Below are 15,261 nucleotides of genomic sequence, written 5' to 3'. Positions count from 1 at the left end.
ATGAAGTCCAGTGCCGAGTAGGTAGGTCGATGACATAAGGATCCAGACCCACACTGAGAGTACATAGATCCTGAAAGGCCACATCATGGACAGGAACAGCCAGGCAGGGACACCGGTGGGCCTTAGAAACAGGAGTAGGACAGAAGTCCAAAAGTCCAGAGTCCAGTAGCGTTAACGTTAGCGATAGTGGTGAGTGGCGGCCGGTGAGTAGCGGCCGCCAGTCGCGCCAGCGTTCACTCAACCGGAAAGAGGTTGACATTACATTTCCATCTGGGGGAATAGCACAATCCTACTTCTCAATCTGCAGGTGCAAAAGGCCTGTACTCACACGTACGCTTTCTTGGTCCTATAGCTCCTGTAGTCTATGGCTGCAGACATGCCCACCACCAGTGTGAGTACTCACTCTCAAAGACCTCCACCAGCATGAGATAGAGCTGCACACCCTCCAGACACATCCAGGAGAAGGCAGCCAAGAAGAAGAAATGCAGAAGGCCAGCAAAGATGGGACAGGCGATCTGAGGGTGGCAGCCATGGAGAGAGCAGAGAGAGGGAAAGGAGAAGGAGGAGGAGAGAGAAAATATGAAGTTAGAGGAGGAGATACAGTTAAGATTAAGGTATATAACTGAATGAACACCACAAGAGGATAGAATGGAGTTGCTATCTGGAAGTACTGCTGGACACTGACAAGGGAAAAATGAAAAGCTGCCCCCTGGGTTACTGGGTTGCAGTAAATGTTTTATAGAGTAGCATAATGACACAGGGCCTCAATTTCAGCTTCAAAGTCATTCAATAAAAAAGCTGAAAAAGTCGCCTGTGTTGTGCATAATGACATTTTCAAACCGGAATCTGTACAAAGTAACTAGATCTTGTCATTCAGTATCATTACAGAAATGGACACAAACACTAAGCTTTGATGCCTCAGCTGGAAATCTACATGTTAAATCACACCATAACTTATAGTGTAACAGGAAACCCCTCTAAACTCTACACCATAACTTTAAAGGTCATCAGAGTCAATCAGAGAGGTTTCTGGTTACATCATCAATTATAATCACTATATTTCTTTAGTTACAACGTTAGCTTAGTGTACTGATAAGCGATTTGTATACTGACACAGAACAAGAGGAATCGAGATGATGATTTTCCTTTGCTATTGTTTTCATGCAGTTTCTTTGTTGGGGGCACGATGCAGTCTCATGACAGCAGAGGAATAACTGCCTCATGATAGTGCTTGTTAAACTCAGCTGCACAGTAAGGTGGTTACTGGTTTGAACACCTATTATGAGGAGATTGTTTGCTCTCTACCTACCTGCAGTCCTCCAAGTACTCCAGCTTTCCTCCACAATCCAAACACACGCTCGTTTGGTAAACTGGTGAGCCTAAATTGAACGTGCATGTGAGACAGATTTCCTTTAATCGCTCACTGGAACAATGAGGTAAAAGATAAACCAGGAATCACTCAAGTAAAATCATAAATGCTTTTAAAAAGTCAAATTTAAAACCTTTACATTGCTGTAGCCTGTGGGAGGATCAGAGGCTCTGCAAAATGTGACATTTGACCCCTGTGTCTCATTCTGTCTTAAATGTTTCATTCATGGTCTTAAGTCCCAGGAAACAGAATAAAAAAATCACTCTAAAACGCTGCCGATCCTGCACAGTGTATGTTTGCAGAACAACTGGACATGTTTGTGGACACCGAACATTATTCAGTGTGATGGGCTGTTTCAGAGTCAGCGTTCCAGTGCAGCAGTGATGCAAGGTGTTGACTGATCGAGCACAACAGCTCAGTAACTTTTGTAATCAAAGCTTATCTCATCGTCTGATTGTGTGACAGGATTTAGAGAGACGTGCTCACACGAAGAACCGCACTGAATCTGTTCTTGTTCTTTACAGTTTGTCTCAGAGAGATTAAAAAGCTCATTTTACCTTCCAGGCCGTCACCCCCAAGTTTATGTCAGTCACATGATTTTTCACTGCTCACCTCACATTTAACAGATTTGACTTGTCCATGGTCATTTGTCAACATTTCCAATTGGTTCTACAGTTATATTCATATTAAATAAAATGATTTACTACCACACAGAGACAGTTTTGGTAGTTCGGGGCCTTTACCTTCTAAGACCTGAACTCTTCCACACCATGCATTTTTAATGTCTCTTTGATATTTGGGCATATTGGGGCCTGATGAATGCAAAAACAAAGAATTACCTGATTTTTTTTTTTTACCTTATTTTTGGTTTTTTTTTAAATAAGAGACACATATGAGAATATTCGTTTAAAACGTTGATAGAACAGTAGCAGTATAATGTCCTCGTAAGTGGATATCAGGCCCTTGTAGAGCAAAATCGAGTACTTTGGTCTAAATAACCCAAAATGTGATGTCCACATATGTGGACGCCAGGTCCTAGGAGGTTAAAAGTTCCACACAGTCACAACCACAGTGATACTTGTTACGCCCCCAGTCTAGGCGGGTAGGGACGCACATAAGGTTGGAGGAGAGAGAGACAAATCCCCGCCCTGGTTCCCAAGCCAAACATCCAAACCAGTTGTGAGTAAAAAGGTGTTTTTATTTAAGGAAAAGAAGCATAGCTCCAGGGTGAGCCCAGGCCAAAATAATAAACAAAACCAACTAAGTCCCACCAGAGAAAACTAACTAAACCCTAGGAAAGAAAAACAGAACAAACAAATGACAGAGCTATCCCTCGCTCCCTACCCGGAAAACAGGAGAAAACGATTCCAAAAGAAAAGGCAGCTCACCCCTTCCGCTTCAACCCAAGAGTGCCTAAGCGCTCAACTAATTCACTAGGAGCGGCTTTCACAATTTCACACTCTCACAAATACACAAGATAAGCACGGGCTGGGAACACCAGGGTCAGGGCCGCGACGGCTGTCCGGCTACTCGCTCGTTCCACTCTCTCTCTCCCCCCTCGGAGCTGTCAGAGCGGCCTTTTGAAGGTAGTCAACCGCTCCATGGTCCAATCAGTCGCTCACGACTCCTCATTAGGGGAGGGACCTGGAAAAGTCTTAAGCACAGTACAGAAAACACAGACAGAAAACAGGCCACACATGGCCACAGCAATACTGCTTAAAATAATCCAATAATTAAAAACAAAGAAATGTCCATATCTTCACTCCTCAAAGGTTGTAAGATGATTCCACCTTTTTCTTCCTCTGCATGAACTGAAATCAGGTGATTGTAGCTCACGCTGCACAGGAGACAAAGGCATGTTTGGTGGTTTGTAATGGGAAACATTATTGCAGTGTGATCACTGAGTTTAGCGTTTTATTACTGCATTACAGACCAATACAAGTAAAAACAACACATCACATTCAACAACATCAGTAGCTGCTGTCTAGAATGTTAACTCCAGTTATTATCTATGCTTCCTGTATTCATTTAGCCTTGTTGCCTCTTTGCTCCTATTTGTCCTTTTTTCTTTCAGCTAAGACCTGATGTAAGAGGATCCATTGTGCCTGGTTCTGTTACACATCTCTAAAAACAAAACTCTGGGTGACACCAGCTCTAGATCACGAGTCGGTGTTGCTGATAGTTTCAATCGTCCATTTGTGTGGGTTTCATTGCTGCCCTGCTTTGGTTGAGCTGTCATGTTGTTACAGTCCATCACTGCAACACACCACATACACAATGATGAGGATGAATGAAAGGACTTTTCCACAAAATAAACAAAGCCTTTACCCACTGCTGTCATGAGATGATGTTGTTTACTTTGATAACATTCCTCCACAGATAACGTGCAAACAGCTCAGTTTCTCAAACTAATCGATTCAATCAAAAACACACTGTTTGTTGGAGCTTTTGATAAGACAAGCTTCTTATTAGTGATGGCCAGCTTGAAGCTGACGCTCCGACGTGTGTGTCAAAAAACATCACATGATCAGTGACGACTGAAGCTTCCTTTAGAACGTAACTGCTTCAGTATCTGAGTCAGTGGATTATAGGGAAGTAAATCACTCTGTAGAGTGGGTAGTCATGATGAAGCAGTACACGTTAATTTGTAGACTCAAGCTGCTCTTCATATTTTTGGCCACCAGGTGTCACCAGACAGGACTGTGTTGAAGAGCTTGAAGTAATGAACCGTTTTTCAGCACAAGCTTCAGAAAGCTTCATTTGGCCATCACTTCTTATCAAAGAGTAAAACGATTAACTTTTGCGAAAAAAGCTCCAAAGGTTTTTATTTTTTATTTGTACCTAATTAAACGTCTTCTCTTGATGTTTGAGCGTCTTCTCCTCACGTGGAAATCAATGCCCGGCTGTGATTGGCTGGTTAGATGAGCTGAGGACCGCGATTGGCTCCCGGCACAGGTAAGACACGCCCATTTCCCCTCCTCGGCTGCCTGCACACCTTCTGCGAGATGATACCCGTTGAGTGTGTCGCAGGGTGGCGACTGGATCTTTCCTCAAGAGGAATCCAGGAGTCAAAGAGGGCTACCGCTTTTCTCCTCTAAAGATGGAGATGTTCTTTAAAGTGAGTCTTGCTGCGTGCGGCGATTCTCTCCGTGTGTTTTCAGTCTGAATGTTGCCGCAAACTCATCACTGATTGTGTTTTTAGGATGATGCCAACAATGATCCTCAGTGGTCAGAGGAGCAGCTGCTGGAGGCCAAACTGTGTCTGGCTGGGCTCACTATTGGTCAGTGTGAGGTGGACATAATGAGCCGCAGCACTCTGGCCATTTTTGAGATGGTGGAGAAGGCCTGGGCCACTCAGAACTGCTCCCTGGTGGACATGAAGGTAGGCTGTGCAGCAGCGCCCCCTGCTGGTTAAAGTCACATCTTGGTGCGATCACTTCTCTCCTGTAGCTGCAGCAGAACTACAACTAAGGACTTTTTCTTTGCTTATAGATTGAATTTGGTGTCAGTGTGAAAAGTCGAGAGATTGTGCTCGCTGACGTGATTGACAACGATTCGTGGAGGCTTTGGCCAGCTGGAGATCGGAGCCAGCAAACAGACAAACAGGTGATGGACTGACTTTGATTTATTTTCATGCTGATATGAAAAAGAAACAAGCCTCAAACTTTTCTTTTCCCCTTTGTAGGTGTACAGAGAGCTGAAGGAAGTGACCCCAGAGGCAATGCAGATGGTGAAGAGGAGTTTTGAGTGGGTCTCTGAAAGGGTCAAGGTACAGCAAACACATGCCTCTAATCTATTCTTGATCTTGTAGGAGTGTTTAGCTCTTTCTTTGCTTTGAACATCCAAACCAACAAACACTGTTTAACATCACAGAAGCCTGCAGCTGCTTTTGATGTAATTCAGGAAAAAACCAGCACAGCTGTACGATTTTTCTTTTGAGCAGGTAAAACTGACATAAAGTGATGATTCAATGGTTTCTGTGTGTCTACAGTTGCTGCTGGAGCCCCAGGCAAGCAGCAGGGTGGTGCTTTTAATGGGCTCCACCTCAGACGTGGCCCATTGTGAAAAGATAAGAAAGGCGTGCGCCTCCTACGGGATCCCCTGTGTCCTCAGAGTCACCTCGGCACACAAGGGTCCAGATGAGACGCTCCGCATTAAAGCTGAATATGAAGGTGAGCTTTAATGTTGACGTAACTGCGTCTTTGTACTGATGTGGGACTCTTTCTAATCGGATCGTTTCTTTATGCTGTGCTGCAGGTGATGGCATACCCACTGTGTTCGTGGCTGTGGCTGGGAGGAGTAACGGCCTCGGCCCAGTGATGTCTGGTAACACGGCTTACCCTGTGATCAGCTGCCCTCCTCTCACTCCAGACTGGGGACCACAAGATGTCTGGTCATCCCTCCGCATGCCAAGTGGTGAGCAGAGCTCTTTACTGTAGCGTGCTGTTTTTGGATTTATTTATTTTTGTCCTGCAGGTCTTGGCTGCTCCACCGTGTTGTCTCCTGAAGCTTGTGCTCAGTTTGCAGCGCAGATCTTGGGGTTGAGGGACCACCTGGTGTGGTGCAAACTGAGGGCATCCATGCTCAACACCTGGGTGTCTCTCAAGCTGGCTGACAAGAAGTTACAGGCCTGCAGCCTCTGAAGAGCCCAGCGTGCATCACACTCAACAAAAGAGCTTTGGTCCATTTAGCACCCTTGAAGCGAACTGCAGGACTGAAAACGACACAATTCATTTATTGAGACCAAGTTTATAACATGGAACAGTTTCTAACAGATTTGTTATAGTTACTCATTTTAATGGAATTTTATAGAACTTTTTAATTTGTTTATTTATTTTTGCATGCATGTTGTTGCTGCCTGTGTTTTAATGGTGTCATTTTTGTAAAAATGTAAATAATCAGTGTTCCTTAAATAAAGCCAGTACGGCTGCAGGTCAGATGGATAAATACCTTCTAAAAGATCTCATAGTGCTTTATTGTCACAACACAGTACTTCCAGTTCCGTCTTCTGTGGAACCAGCTGGGATTCAGGAGACAGACACTGTCTCTACCTTTAAGATTAGACCTAAAACTTTTAATGAAACCTTCATTTGTCACATGCAAGTTTGCAAATCCCGACCACACATACACAGCACAGACACCACATGGGAGACAGGTAGTAACTGGAAGATATGCACAGCTCAATGGGCAACTGGAGGAGGGGGAAAGAGGCCCCCTGCTCATACTGGGCTGCTTGTGGGAGGTCAGCATGAGAACAGAAAACAAAAGACTCGTCTGCACGCAGAGAGCACAGCTTCACATCACAACACCATGAAGCACATGACAAACAGGGTGAGAAGTGAGCCGATGTAGACGCAGCCATCTTGCCAAGCAGCTTTTAATCCAGCCTTTCTGCCCACTATAGTTTAAGATGCATTATTTATTTGGTGTAATAACATTTCTGGGACTTTGTAGCTCAAAAAATGAATTTTCATTCCCAAGTAAAGCAAAAAAGTAAATTAGCTTTTGTCAAAGCATCAATCATAGTAGTTAGAACGACTTCGTCAAAGACGCGTTATTTTATTCTTAGAGCAGCATAAACAAATTAAGCAACAAACAATTTTTCACAGAGCTATTGTCTCCTCACCACACAAAGCCTCTCGGCCACCCGGTCTGTCATATAATCACTTAAAGATAAAGATGCTGTGTATGTGGCAAACACAGCATGACTCGCACACAAACACCCAGATGGAGCACAGTGGGGGACAATCAGGGAGTTTGTTTGAAGTAGTAACGTTTCTGTAATTAGCTCTGTGGTGCTGAATTAGTTTAGATACACAGTGTTAAACACATATTTATAATATTTATCAGACATAAAAGACAGATTTGATTTTAAAGACACATCATCACTGATATTGTAACGGTGTCTGGCAGAGTCGTTAGTCATGTGATTCATCATGGAGTCCACTTCATGAGTCAGGTCAGCTTCGTCAGTCCTGCCCTTTGAGGGGACCTGTAGAGAAACTTCAGGTTCTTGTACTCAGTGTGACTGTTTCCAGGCAGATCAGGGGAGCATCAAAAGATTTAAAAAAAAAAAAAAAAAAAAAAAAAAGAACAGTGTATAAACGTGAGCGATATTAAACTGATTTTATTCATAATTTAAGAAATCTATGTTCCCATCTCTCTTTCCCTCACATCTCTCAGCAACCTCTCTTCCAGTCTGAGACTAATATTTACAGGATGTTTTGACTGTATTCATGAGTACGTGCACTGAGTGAGATTCAAGAAATCACAGAAACCCCCAAATTATCACGAGATTCATGAATACGAGTATTTAAATGTTTTATTGCATCGAGTCAGAAAAGAAAGCTCCATGACACAACTTCCTGTCCACGTGTCTGTGCTGAGCCACCGTGAACAAACTGTTTACATGTTTCGATTCCACTTTTTCTGCTGTGATCCAAAAGCTGTGTCTTAAGAAGCATACAAATACATACATGCTTCAATCATATGTGTGACAAACATCTACAGTTAATGGGTTTTCATAGTAAACAATGTTTGTAATTGAACTTTTTTTCAGCCAGGTAGATCCCACTGAAACAAAAACCTTTTTTTAGGGAGACCTGACGATAGGCAGCAGCTAGTTACAAAAATGATACAATGAAACACAGGCAGCAACAACATGCATGCAAAAATAAATAAACAAATTAAAAAGTTCTATAAAATTCCATTAAAATGAGTAACTATAACAAATCTGTTAGAAACTGTTCCATGTTATAAACTTGGTCTCAATAAATGAATTGTGTCGTTTTCAGTCCTGCAGTTCGCTTCAAGGGTGCTAAATGGACCAAAGCTCTTTTGTTGAGTGTGATGCACGCTGGGCTCTTCAGAGGCTGCAGGCCTGTAACTTCTTGTCAGCCAGCTTGAGAGACACCCAGGTGTTGAGCATGGATGCCCTCAGTTTGCACCACACCAGGTGGTCCCTCAACCCCAAGATCTGCGCTGCAAACTGAGCACAAGCTTCAGGAGACAACACGGTGGAGCAGCCAAGACCTGCAGGACAAAAATAAATAAATCCAAAAACAGCACGAACGATTAACGCTGCACGCTACAGTAAAGAGCTCTGCTCACCACTTGGCATGCGGAGGGATGACCAGACATCTTGTGGTCCCCAGTCTGGAGTGAGAGGAGGGCAGCTGATCACAGGGTAAGCCGTGTTACCAGACATCACTGGGCCGAGGCCGTTACTCCTCCCAGCCACAGCCACGAACACAGTGGGTATGCCATCACCTGCAGCACAGCATAAAGAAATGATCCGATTAGAAAGAGTCCCACATCAGTACAAAGACGCAGTTACGTCAACATTAAAGCTCACCTTCATATTCAGCTTTAATGCGGAGCGTCTCATCTGGACCCTTGTGTGCCGAGGTGACTCTGAGGACACAGGGGATCCCGTAGGAGGCGCACGCCTTTCTTATCTTTTCACAATGGGCCACGTCTGAGGTGGAGCCCATTAAAAGCACCACCCTGCTGCTTGCCTGGGGCTCCAGCAGCAACTGTAGACACACAGAAACCATTGAATCATCACTTTATGTCAGTTTTACCTGCTCAAAAGAAAAATCGTACAGCTGTGCTGGTTTTTTCCTGAATTACATCAAAAGCAGCTGCAGGCTTCTGTGATGTTAAACAGTGTTTGTTGGTTTGGATGTTCAAAGCAAAGAAAGAGCTAAACACTCCTACAAGATCAAGAATAGATTAGAGGCATCTGTTTGCTGTACCTTGACCCTTTCAGAGACCCACTCAAAACTCCTCTTCACCATCTGCATTGCCTCTGGGGTCACTTCCTTCAGCTCTCTGTACACCTACAAAGGGGAAAAGAAAAGTTTGAGGCTTGTTTCTTTTTCATATCAGCATGAAAATAAATCAAAGTCAGTCCATCACCTGTTTGTCTGTTTGCTGGCTCCGATCTCCAGCTGGCCAAAGCCTCCACGAATCGTTGTCAATCACGTCAGCGAGCACAATCTCTCGACTTTTCACACTGACGCCAAATTCAATCTAGAAGCAAAGAAAAAGTCCTTAGTTGTAGTTCTGCTGCAGCTACAGGAGAGAAGTGATCGCACCAAGATGTGACTTTAACCAGCAGGGGGCGCTGCTGCACAGCCTACCTTCATGTCCACCAGGGAGCAGTTCTGAGTGGCCCAGGCCTTCTCCACCATCTCAAAAATGGCCAGAGTGCTGCGGCTCATTATGTCCACCTCACACTGACCAATAGTGAGCCCAGCCAGACACAGTTTGGCCTCCAGCAGCTGCTCCTCTGACCACTGAGGATCATTGTTGGCATCATCCTAAAAACACAATCAGTGATGAGTTTGCGACAACACTCAGACTGAAAACACACGGAGAGAATCGCCGCACGCAGCAAGACTCACTTTAAAGAACATCTCCATCTTTAGAGGAGAAAAGCGGTAGCCCTCTTTGACTCCTGGATTCCTCTTGAGGAAAGATCCAGTCGCCACCCTGCGACACACCCACTCAACGGGTATCATCTCGCAGCGCGCAGCGATGAACGCCGTGTCCGAGTGCTGCTTAACAAAGGCCGTCTTAATGCCTGAGGAGAGAAGGGTGGATATCAGAGCAACCTCAAACTCACGGATAAATGACAACATCTGAGATTAAAAACTACATTTTATTGAATTTGTATACATGAAGTATTACTGCATGATTATCATTTCTGTTCATGCACGAGATTTAGGCTGTTTGTTTCCTGTCACTGAATCAACCTTTGATGCAATCTGTTGTTCCCAAAACCTTGTGCAGAAATAAAAACCTCACCAGACTCCTGCAGCAGCTGGAACACGCAGCTCGTGGTTTTGTTGGCAACGGCAGCTTTGCCCTCCATCTGATCTTTGCTCACGGCGTTCCCAGCAGTGATCTGGTCTTTAGACTGGACTAGAACCAGTCCCGGCTGGTCCACGAGCTCGAAAATCTGTTTAGTCTTGCCCTCATTGAGCTTCTGGCCAATTTTCAACTCTGAAAACAAGGAAAGAATTAAAACATGCACATCTAACTGAAGCGCTAAAGTGCGGATTAAGGCTCGTGCAGTACCTGGGGCGGGGGCCATGGCGCTCGTGGATCCTGAGCAGGCCTGAAAGACAAATCACACAACACGCCAGTGAACTTACAGAAGAATTGCTTCATTTTAGTCTACGCCCATAAAAGCCGGATTTGATTTCCTAGCAGGCAGCACTTGTTTCTTTTTTAAAGAAGAAAATAGTGGAAACACAAATCGCCTTTTCAAGTGTCACTGTTGTTAGCGACATGTTATCATGCAGCTTGTCTGTAAGGATGTCACATGATTGCCACGTTCTTATTTCTGATGAAACATAAGATACAGGTGTTGAGACCAGGCTAGTTTGAAGGTATTAAATTGACGGCAGCTAGATTTTGTTTTTGGTTCATGAAGCTGTCCCACATAGGAATCACACCACAGGTCATGTGACCCACATAACCCATGCATTGAGTCACACGTCAGCTCAACTGATGGGACCCTTAACGACCTGCATAGAAACCGGGCAGGTCAACGATCCATCGTGCATGAGAGGTGAAATGTCTTCATGAACCAAAACCCTGGTTTCCGTCAACTAGCTTGCAGTTTAATGTATTTTTCTTTATTTTCCAATTACATTGAATTCAGAAAGTCAACCAGACAACCACAGGTTAGCAGATTGCACAGCGCAGAAGAGCTAGCTCATCAGGCTGAGACGCGGTGGTCTGTTTACACCTACAGACCAGTGGCAACTCTCACAGTGACGGTGTGCACATCATGGTTTGAGTGGGGAGCCGTTACGTGAAAAGGCGATGACACCTCTGAACGATTGCTCATCATCTCACAGTGATGCGATTGGTACTCGTGGTACCAGTTTGCATACTGACGATCCTGAAACTGAATCGGTGGCTCATTGTTAGTCAGTGGTGCTGGTTTCAGTTGTTATGCAGCTGTTCTGCTTAAGTACTGCACTGTTAAGGTTGTGGTCAGCTGATACTGAAGGAGTCACCTGGATAAGCAGTGAAATATTTCTCCCATTTAAAATCCTGTGACCAGGTGAACAAAACCAACTCTGGAACTTTCTAACATGGATGAGTGAATAACACTTAAGACATAACTTTTCCTCAGGTTTGATTAACAAACGTCAGCCCAACATACATCATAGAGCTGCAGCTTTAGGCTTTACAATATTTGCATGAATCAATTCATCTTTGTTTTTGCAATCTGAAACAATCTGAAACCTAAACATGTTAAAGTTTACAAATGTAATTTTAATGTGGGACATTTTTATTTGAAAAATGATTATATAATAATCTGTCACTCGATTAATCAAGTAGTTGGGGTAGTTTTAAAAGAACCCACACCAGCGTTTATTATGTCGGAGAATACGTCAGTTTTGTAATGGTCACGTGAGATCAGTGTACGTTACCTGTGGCGATGGAGCAGGGGGGGCCACTGAACAGACTGAGTTGATCTTTAATATGGGGATGTGGTCCTGCTCTTCTTTACACTGGGTGTGCAGTCTGTCAGCAGCAACAGGGCCGAGAGGGTTCAGCCTTTTTCAGTGATGTGTGCAGTCCAGGGTCTGGAAATAAGAAGGACAAAGGTTAACGTACTTTTTAAGTACGACTAGTGTAACATGTCAGCTCCTAACAGGGTTTCATGAGTTGTGCATTGTTTTAGCTCACAGCCGTGTTCTTATCCATATTTAATTATTTCAGAAGGAGACACATTTCAGACCTTCATCCACAGCTTTCCTCTTCAGTCTTCTGTTTGATGCAGTAGTATTCTCTTTATCGACCTCACTCTCAGAAGCACCTGCAAAAATATATTTAAGGCAGTTAAAACACAGATATAGACATGCTTCTTTGCTGCAAAAGAAAAGCATTGTCTTGGTATTAAACAAAGTAAGACTGGCTTACGACCACCACGAGACTCATTTTAAATAAAACACATCTTAAAACCACTTCCTGGGTGGCTGCAGCTCAAGTTGGACCAAGTTGTTTACTAACTGGAAAGTTTGTAGTTTGAAAATAATATTTATTTCCCTCTACCTTCAAGTCTATTCAGTGTTAAAGGGTCAGTTTACTGAATCACAATTTCTCTGCAGATTTTATGGTTTTAGTTGAAATACTAACTAATATGTTGTGTTGATATAAGATTTTGAGAAATATTTTAAGGACAAAAACAGCCAAAACCTTTGTTTTTGGCTGTCCGTGCTGTTCCTGCTTGCTTATCTTACTCATGGTAACTGACCACTGAATGCATTGTGTAACCTTTTCATCTAATTCATACTGATGATAATGATGATTAAATGATCAGCTCACTCATCAACGTGTGTTCTTGATCCAAACGATGCTCCTTGATTTTATGCCGCTCTGACTCATAAGTGTTTGATGCCTCGATGGTTAAGTCAGAATCAGAGGTGCAGGTTTTGTCCTCCACAGCTCTCCTCGTGTTTGCCAAATTGCCGTCCACGTTATTTTTCTCATCACAGTTGTCAGATATTGTAAGTCTGTCTGAATCTTCTTCTGTGTAGTCGTTAGTCGCGCGATTCATAATGGAGTCCACTTCTTCGTAGAACCTCATGAGGCATCTCGGGTCAGCTTCATCAGTCTTGCCCCTTTGAAGGGACCTGTAGAGATACTTGAGGTTCCTGTACTTAGTGTGGCACTGTTTCCAGTCACGATCGATGCCTTGCTGCAGTAACCTCCTCGAGATCTGGACAAAGATGTCCCTCTTTCTGGTTGAGCTCTCCAGCTTCCTGCATATGCGCTCATCGGCCCAGACTTGGATCAGGGCTCGCACCTCTTGGTCGCTCCAGTTGCGACCAGCGTCCGACACCATGACCACTTGGTCAGAGCAGAAGTCTGTGTGTGCTCGATGGGCATCTGGAATAAAAGAACAGATATGGAAGGAAAAGCTTACATATGCAGCTAAACTCCACAGGTAGCAGATTTTCTTTTCTTTGTTGGCATACCTGTACTTCTCTCTCTCTTTATTTCCATTTCTCCGTCCATGTTGCAATCATCACTGTTGTCATCTTAAATAAGGAAAAATAAGAAAATTCTTTTCATGGAGTCTTGAATCTAAAACAACTGCTTGCAAACGTGATGCTTACCATCATCCATGTCGATGACCACCTCACTCTCAGAGCCTGTTATCTGCCCTGTGTGGCCTGCTGGCGTTTGTAGCCTCCCTGCTTTCAGTTCACCATCATACAGTCTCTTCTGCATCTCCATGCTCCCATTTTCCAGTCCTTTGTCCAGTAAAATAGCTTCCACTTCATCAAAAAACTTCATGTACTTCCCCAGGCTTCCTGCACTGCTGCCTCCTGCAGCGTGTGCACTTTTAGCAATCTTATAGTCATATTTCAAATTCTTGTATTTTGTACGGCATTGTCTCCAGTCGCGTATCACCCCATATTTTCTTTGCATCTGCCGAGCCATCTCTTGGAATATGGATTTGTTGCGCAGCGTGCTTTTCAAACGTTCCTGAATGTTGCGGTCGGCCCAGACGCACAGCAGCGCTTTTACTTCATCATCTGTCCAGTTGCGGATTCCCTCTTCAGCCACATTCGTAGAGTCAGAAACAGCTGAATGAAATTGAATCTTTATTCCTGTGCAAACATGAAGACATTGTCATTTTTGGCTAAAGGGTGATTGTTTTTTTTAAATAAAAGAAACTTTAACCTCCTAGGATCCACATATAGAGACATCACATTTAGACCAAAACTCAATTTTGCTCTACAAGGGCCTGATATCCACCTCCGAGGACATTATACTGCTACTCTTCTCCTCATATGTGGATCTCGTTTTTCTTAGAAACAAAGATCAGGTGAAAAAATAATTCTGATAATTCTTTGTTTTTACATTCAACAGGTCCCAATCCGCCCAAACATCAAAGAGAAATTAAAAATGCATGCCATGGAAGAGTTCAGGTCTTAGGAGGTTAATGTAATTGTCTGAGTTTGTAGCACAAGCAAGCTTTATCCTTTGATGCTAGTTTTTGTTTTTTCCCCAAGTGAACAAAGTCATGTTGTTATCGTCGTTAGTACAGTTGGTGTTGAACACAGTTACCTTGCTGGACTGGGTAGATTCTTCTTTGATTATCCACACCTTCCTCCCGTGGCCTTTCTTCCACTCCTGGGCTGTAGTTCACTGACGTGCCTGCATCAGGCCTCTTGCTCTGAAGTCTCATGCTTCTGAATTAGCTGAGACTCCTTCCAGCTGCGCACAACACTGAGCCTCCTCAGACGCTCTGAAATCCCCTCAAATGTGCTTCTGTTCTCTACCACGTGCTGATGTCCACCCTGGTCCCACACTGAGAGTAGAGCCAGCACCTCAGCCTCCCCCCCACTGCCTCTCCACGGAGCCTTCTCCCTCCCCCACCTCACTATCACCTCCTCTTTGTCTCTCTGCTCCTCTCTCCAAGTTTGAACCGACCCGGAAACGCTTTTCCGCCCAGCCTGTCTGCTGCACGGTTCCCTAGGAAACCAGGCAGTTAAGCCTGAAAGCAACGCCTTCATGCTGAAAAGCTGCCTCACCAGTGGCTTAAGCTGTGTGCTGAGGGGGCGGGACTAAGTGTAATCTGAGAAGCAGCTTGGTAATGGCTGAAACTGCAGCAAGAAGACTCTCCATATATGGCAGCCTCACAGCAGGGAAGCAAATCTGCTTTTTTGTTTTCGGGTGAATTTTGTTTCTGCTCCATTTGGCCCTCGTTAAACCAGTTTTGATTTGCCTCAAGGCGACCGTTACTGTTTCATGCAGAGAAGAAAAGAAAATCATTCATGCAAAAACACATTTCCCACTAATACATGACAATTTACACTGTTATTTTTTAAAAGAGTTGTCAGACACATAATATC

At 44.0% G+C, this 15,261-nt stretch overlaps 1 protein-coding gene and 1 pseudogene across 1 annotated transcript; one reads left to right on the top strand and one right to left on the bottom strand.

Moving 5' to 3' along the window:
* The first annotated feature begins 3,843 nt into the window (after positions 1-3,843).
* On the top strand, positions 3,844-6,201 carry LOC113014937 (multifunctional protein ADE2-like). The gene is given in 9 exon segments (XM_026156809.1): positions 3,844-3,871; positions 4,301-4,387; positions 4,390-4,487; positions 4,572-4,751; positions 4,862-4,975; positions 5,055-5,138; positions 5,361-5,541; positions 5,627-5,785; positions 5,846-6,201. Coding segments are annotated over 9 exon segments (1,098 nt in total). The 3' UTR covers positions 6,013-6,201.
* Positions 6,202-7,665: 1,464 nt separating this feature from the next.
* Positions 7,666-14,923, bottom strand: LOC113010327 (uncharacterized; annotated as a pseudogene).
* Positions 14,924-15,261: the final 338 nt, after the last annotated feature.

The sequence above is a fragment of the Astatotilapia calliptera genome, chromosome 3, assembly GCF_900246225.1.
Source record: "Astatotilapia calliptera chromosome 3, fAstCal1.2, whole genome shotgun sequence".
Taxonomy (NCBI): domain Eukaryota; kingdom Metazoa; phylum Chordata; class Actinopteri; order Cichliformes; family Cichlidae; genus Astatotilapia; species Astatotilapia calliptera.
Note: the sequence above shows the minus strand (reverse complement) of the source record. Positions and strands in the feature narration are given on the sequence as shown.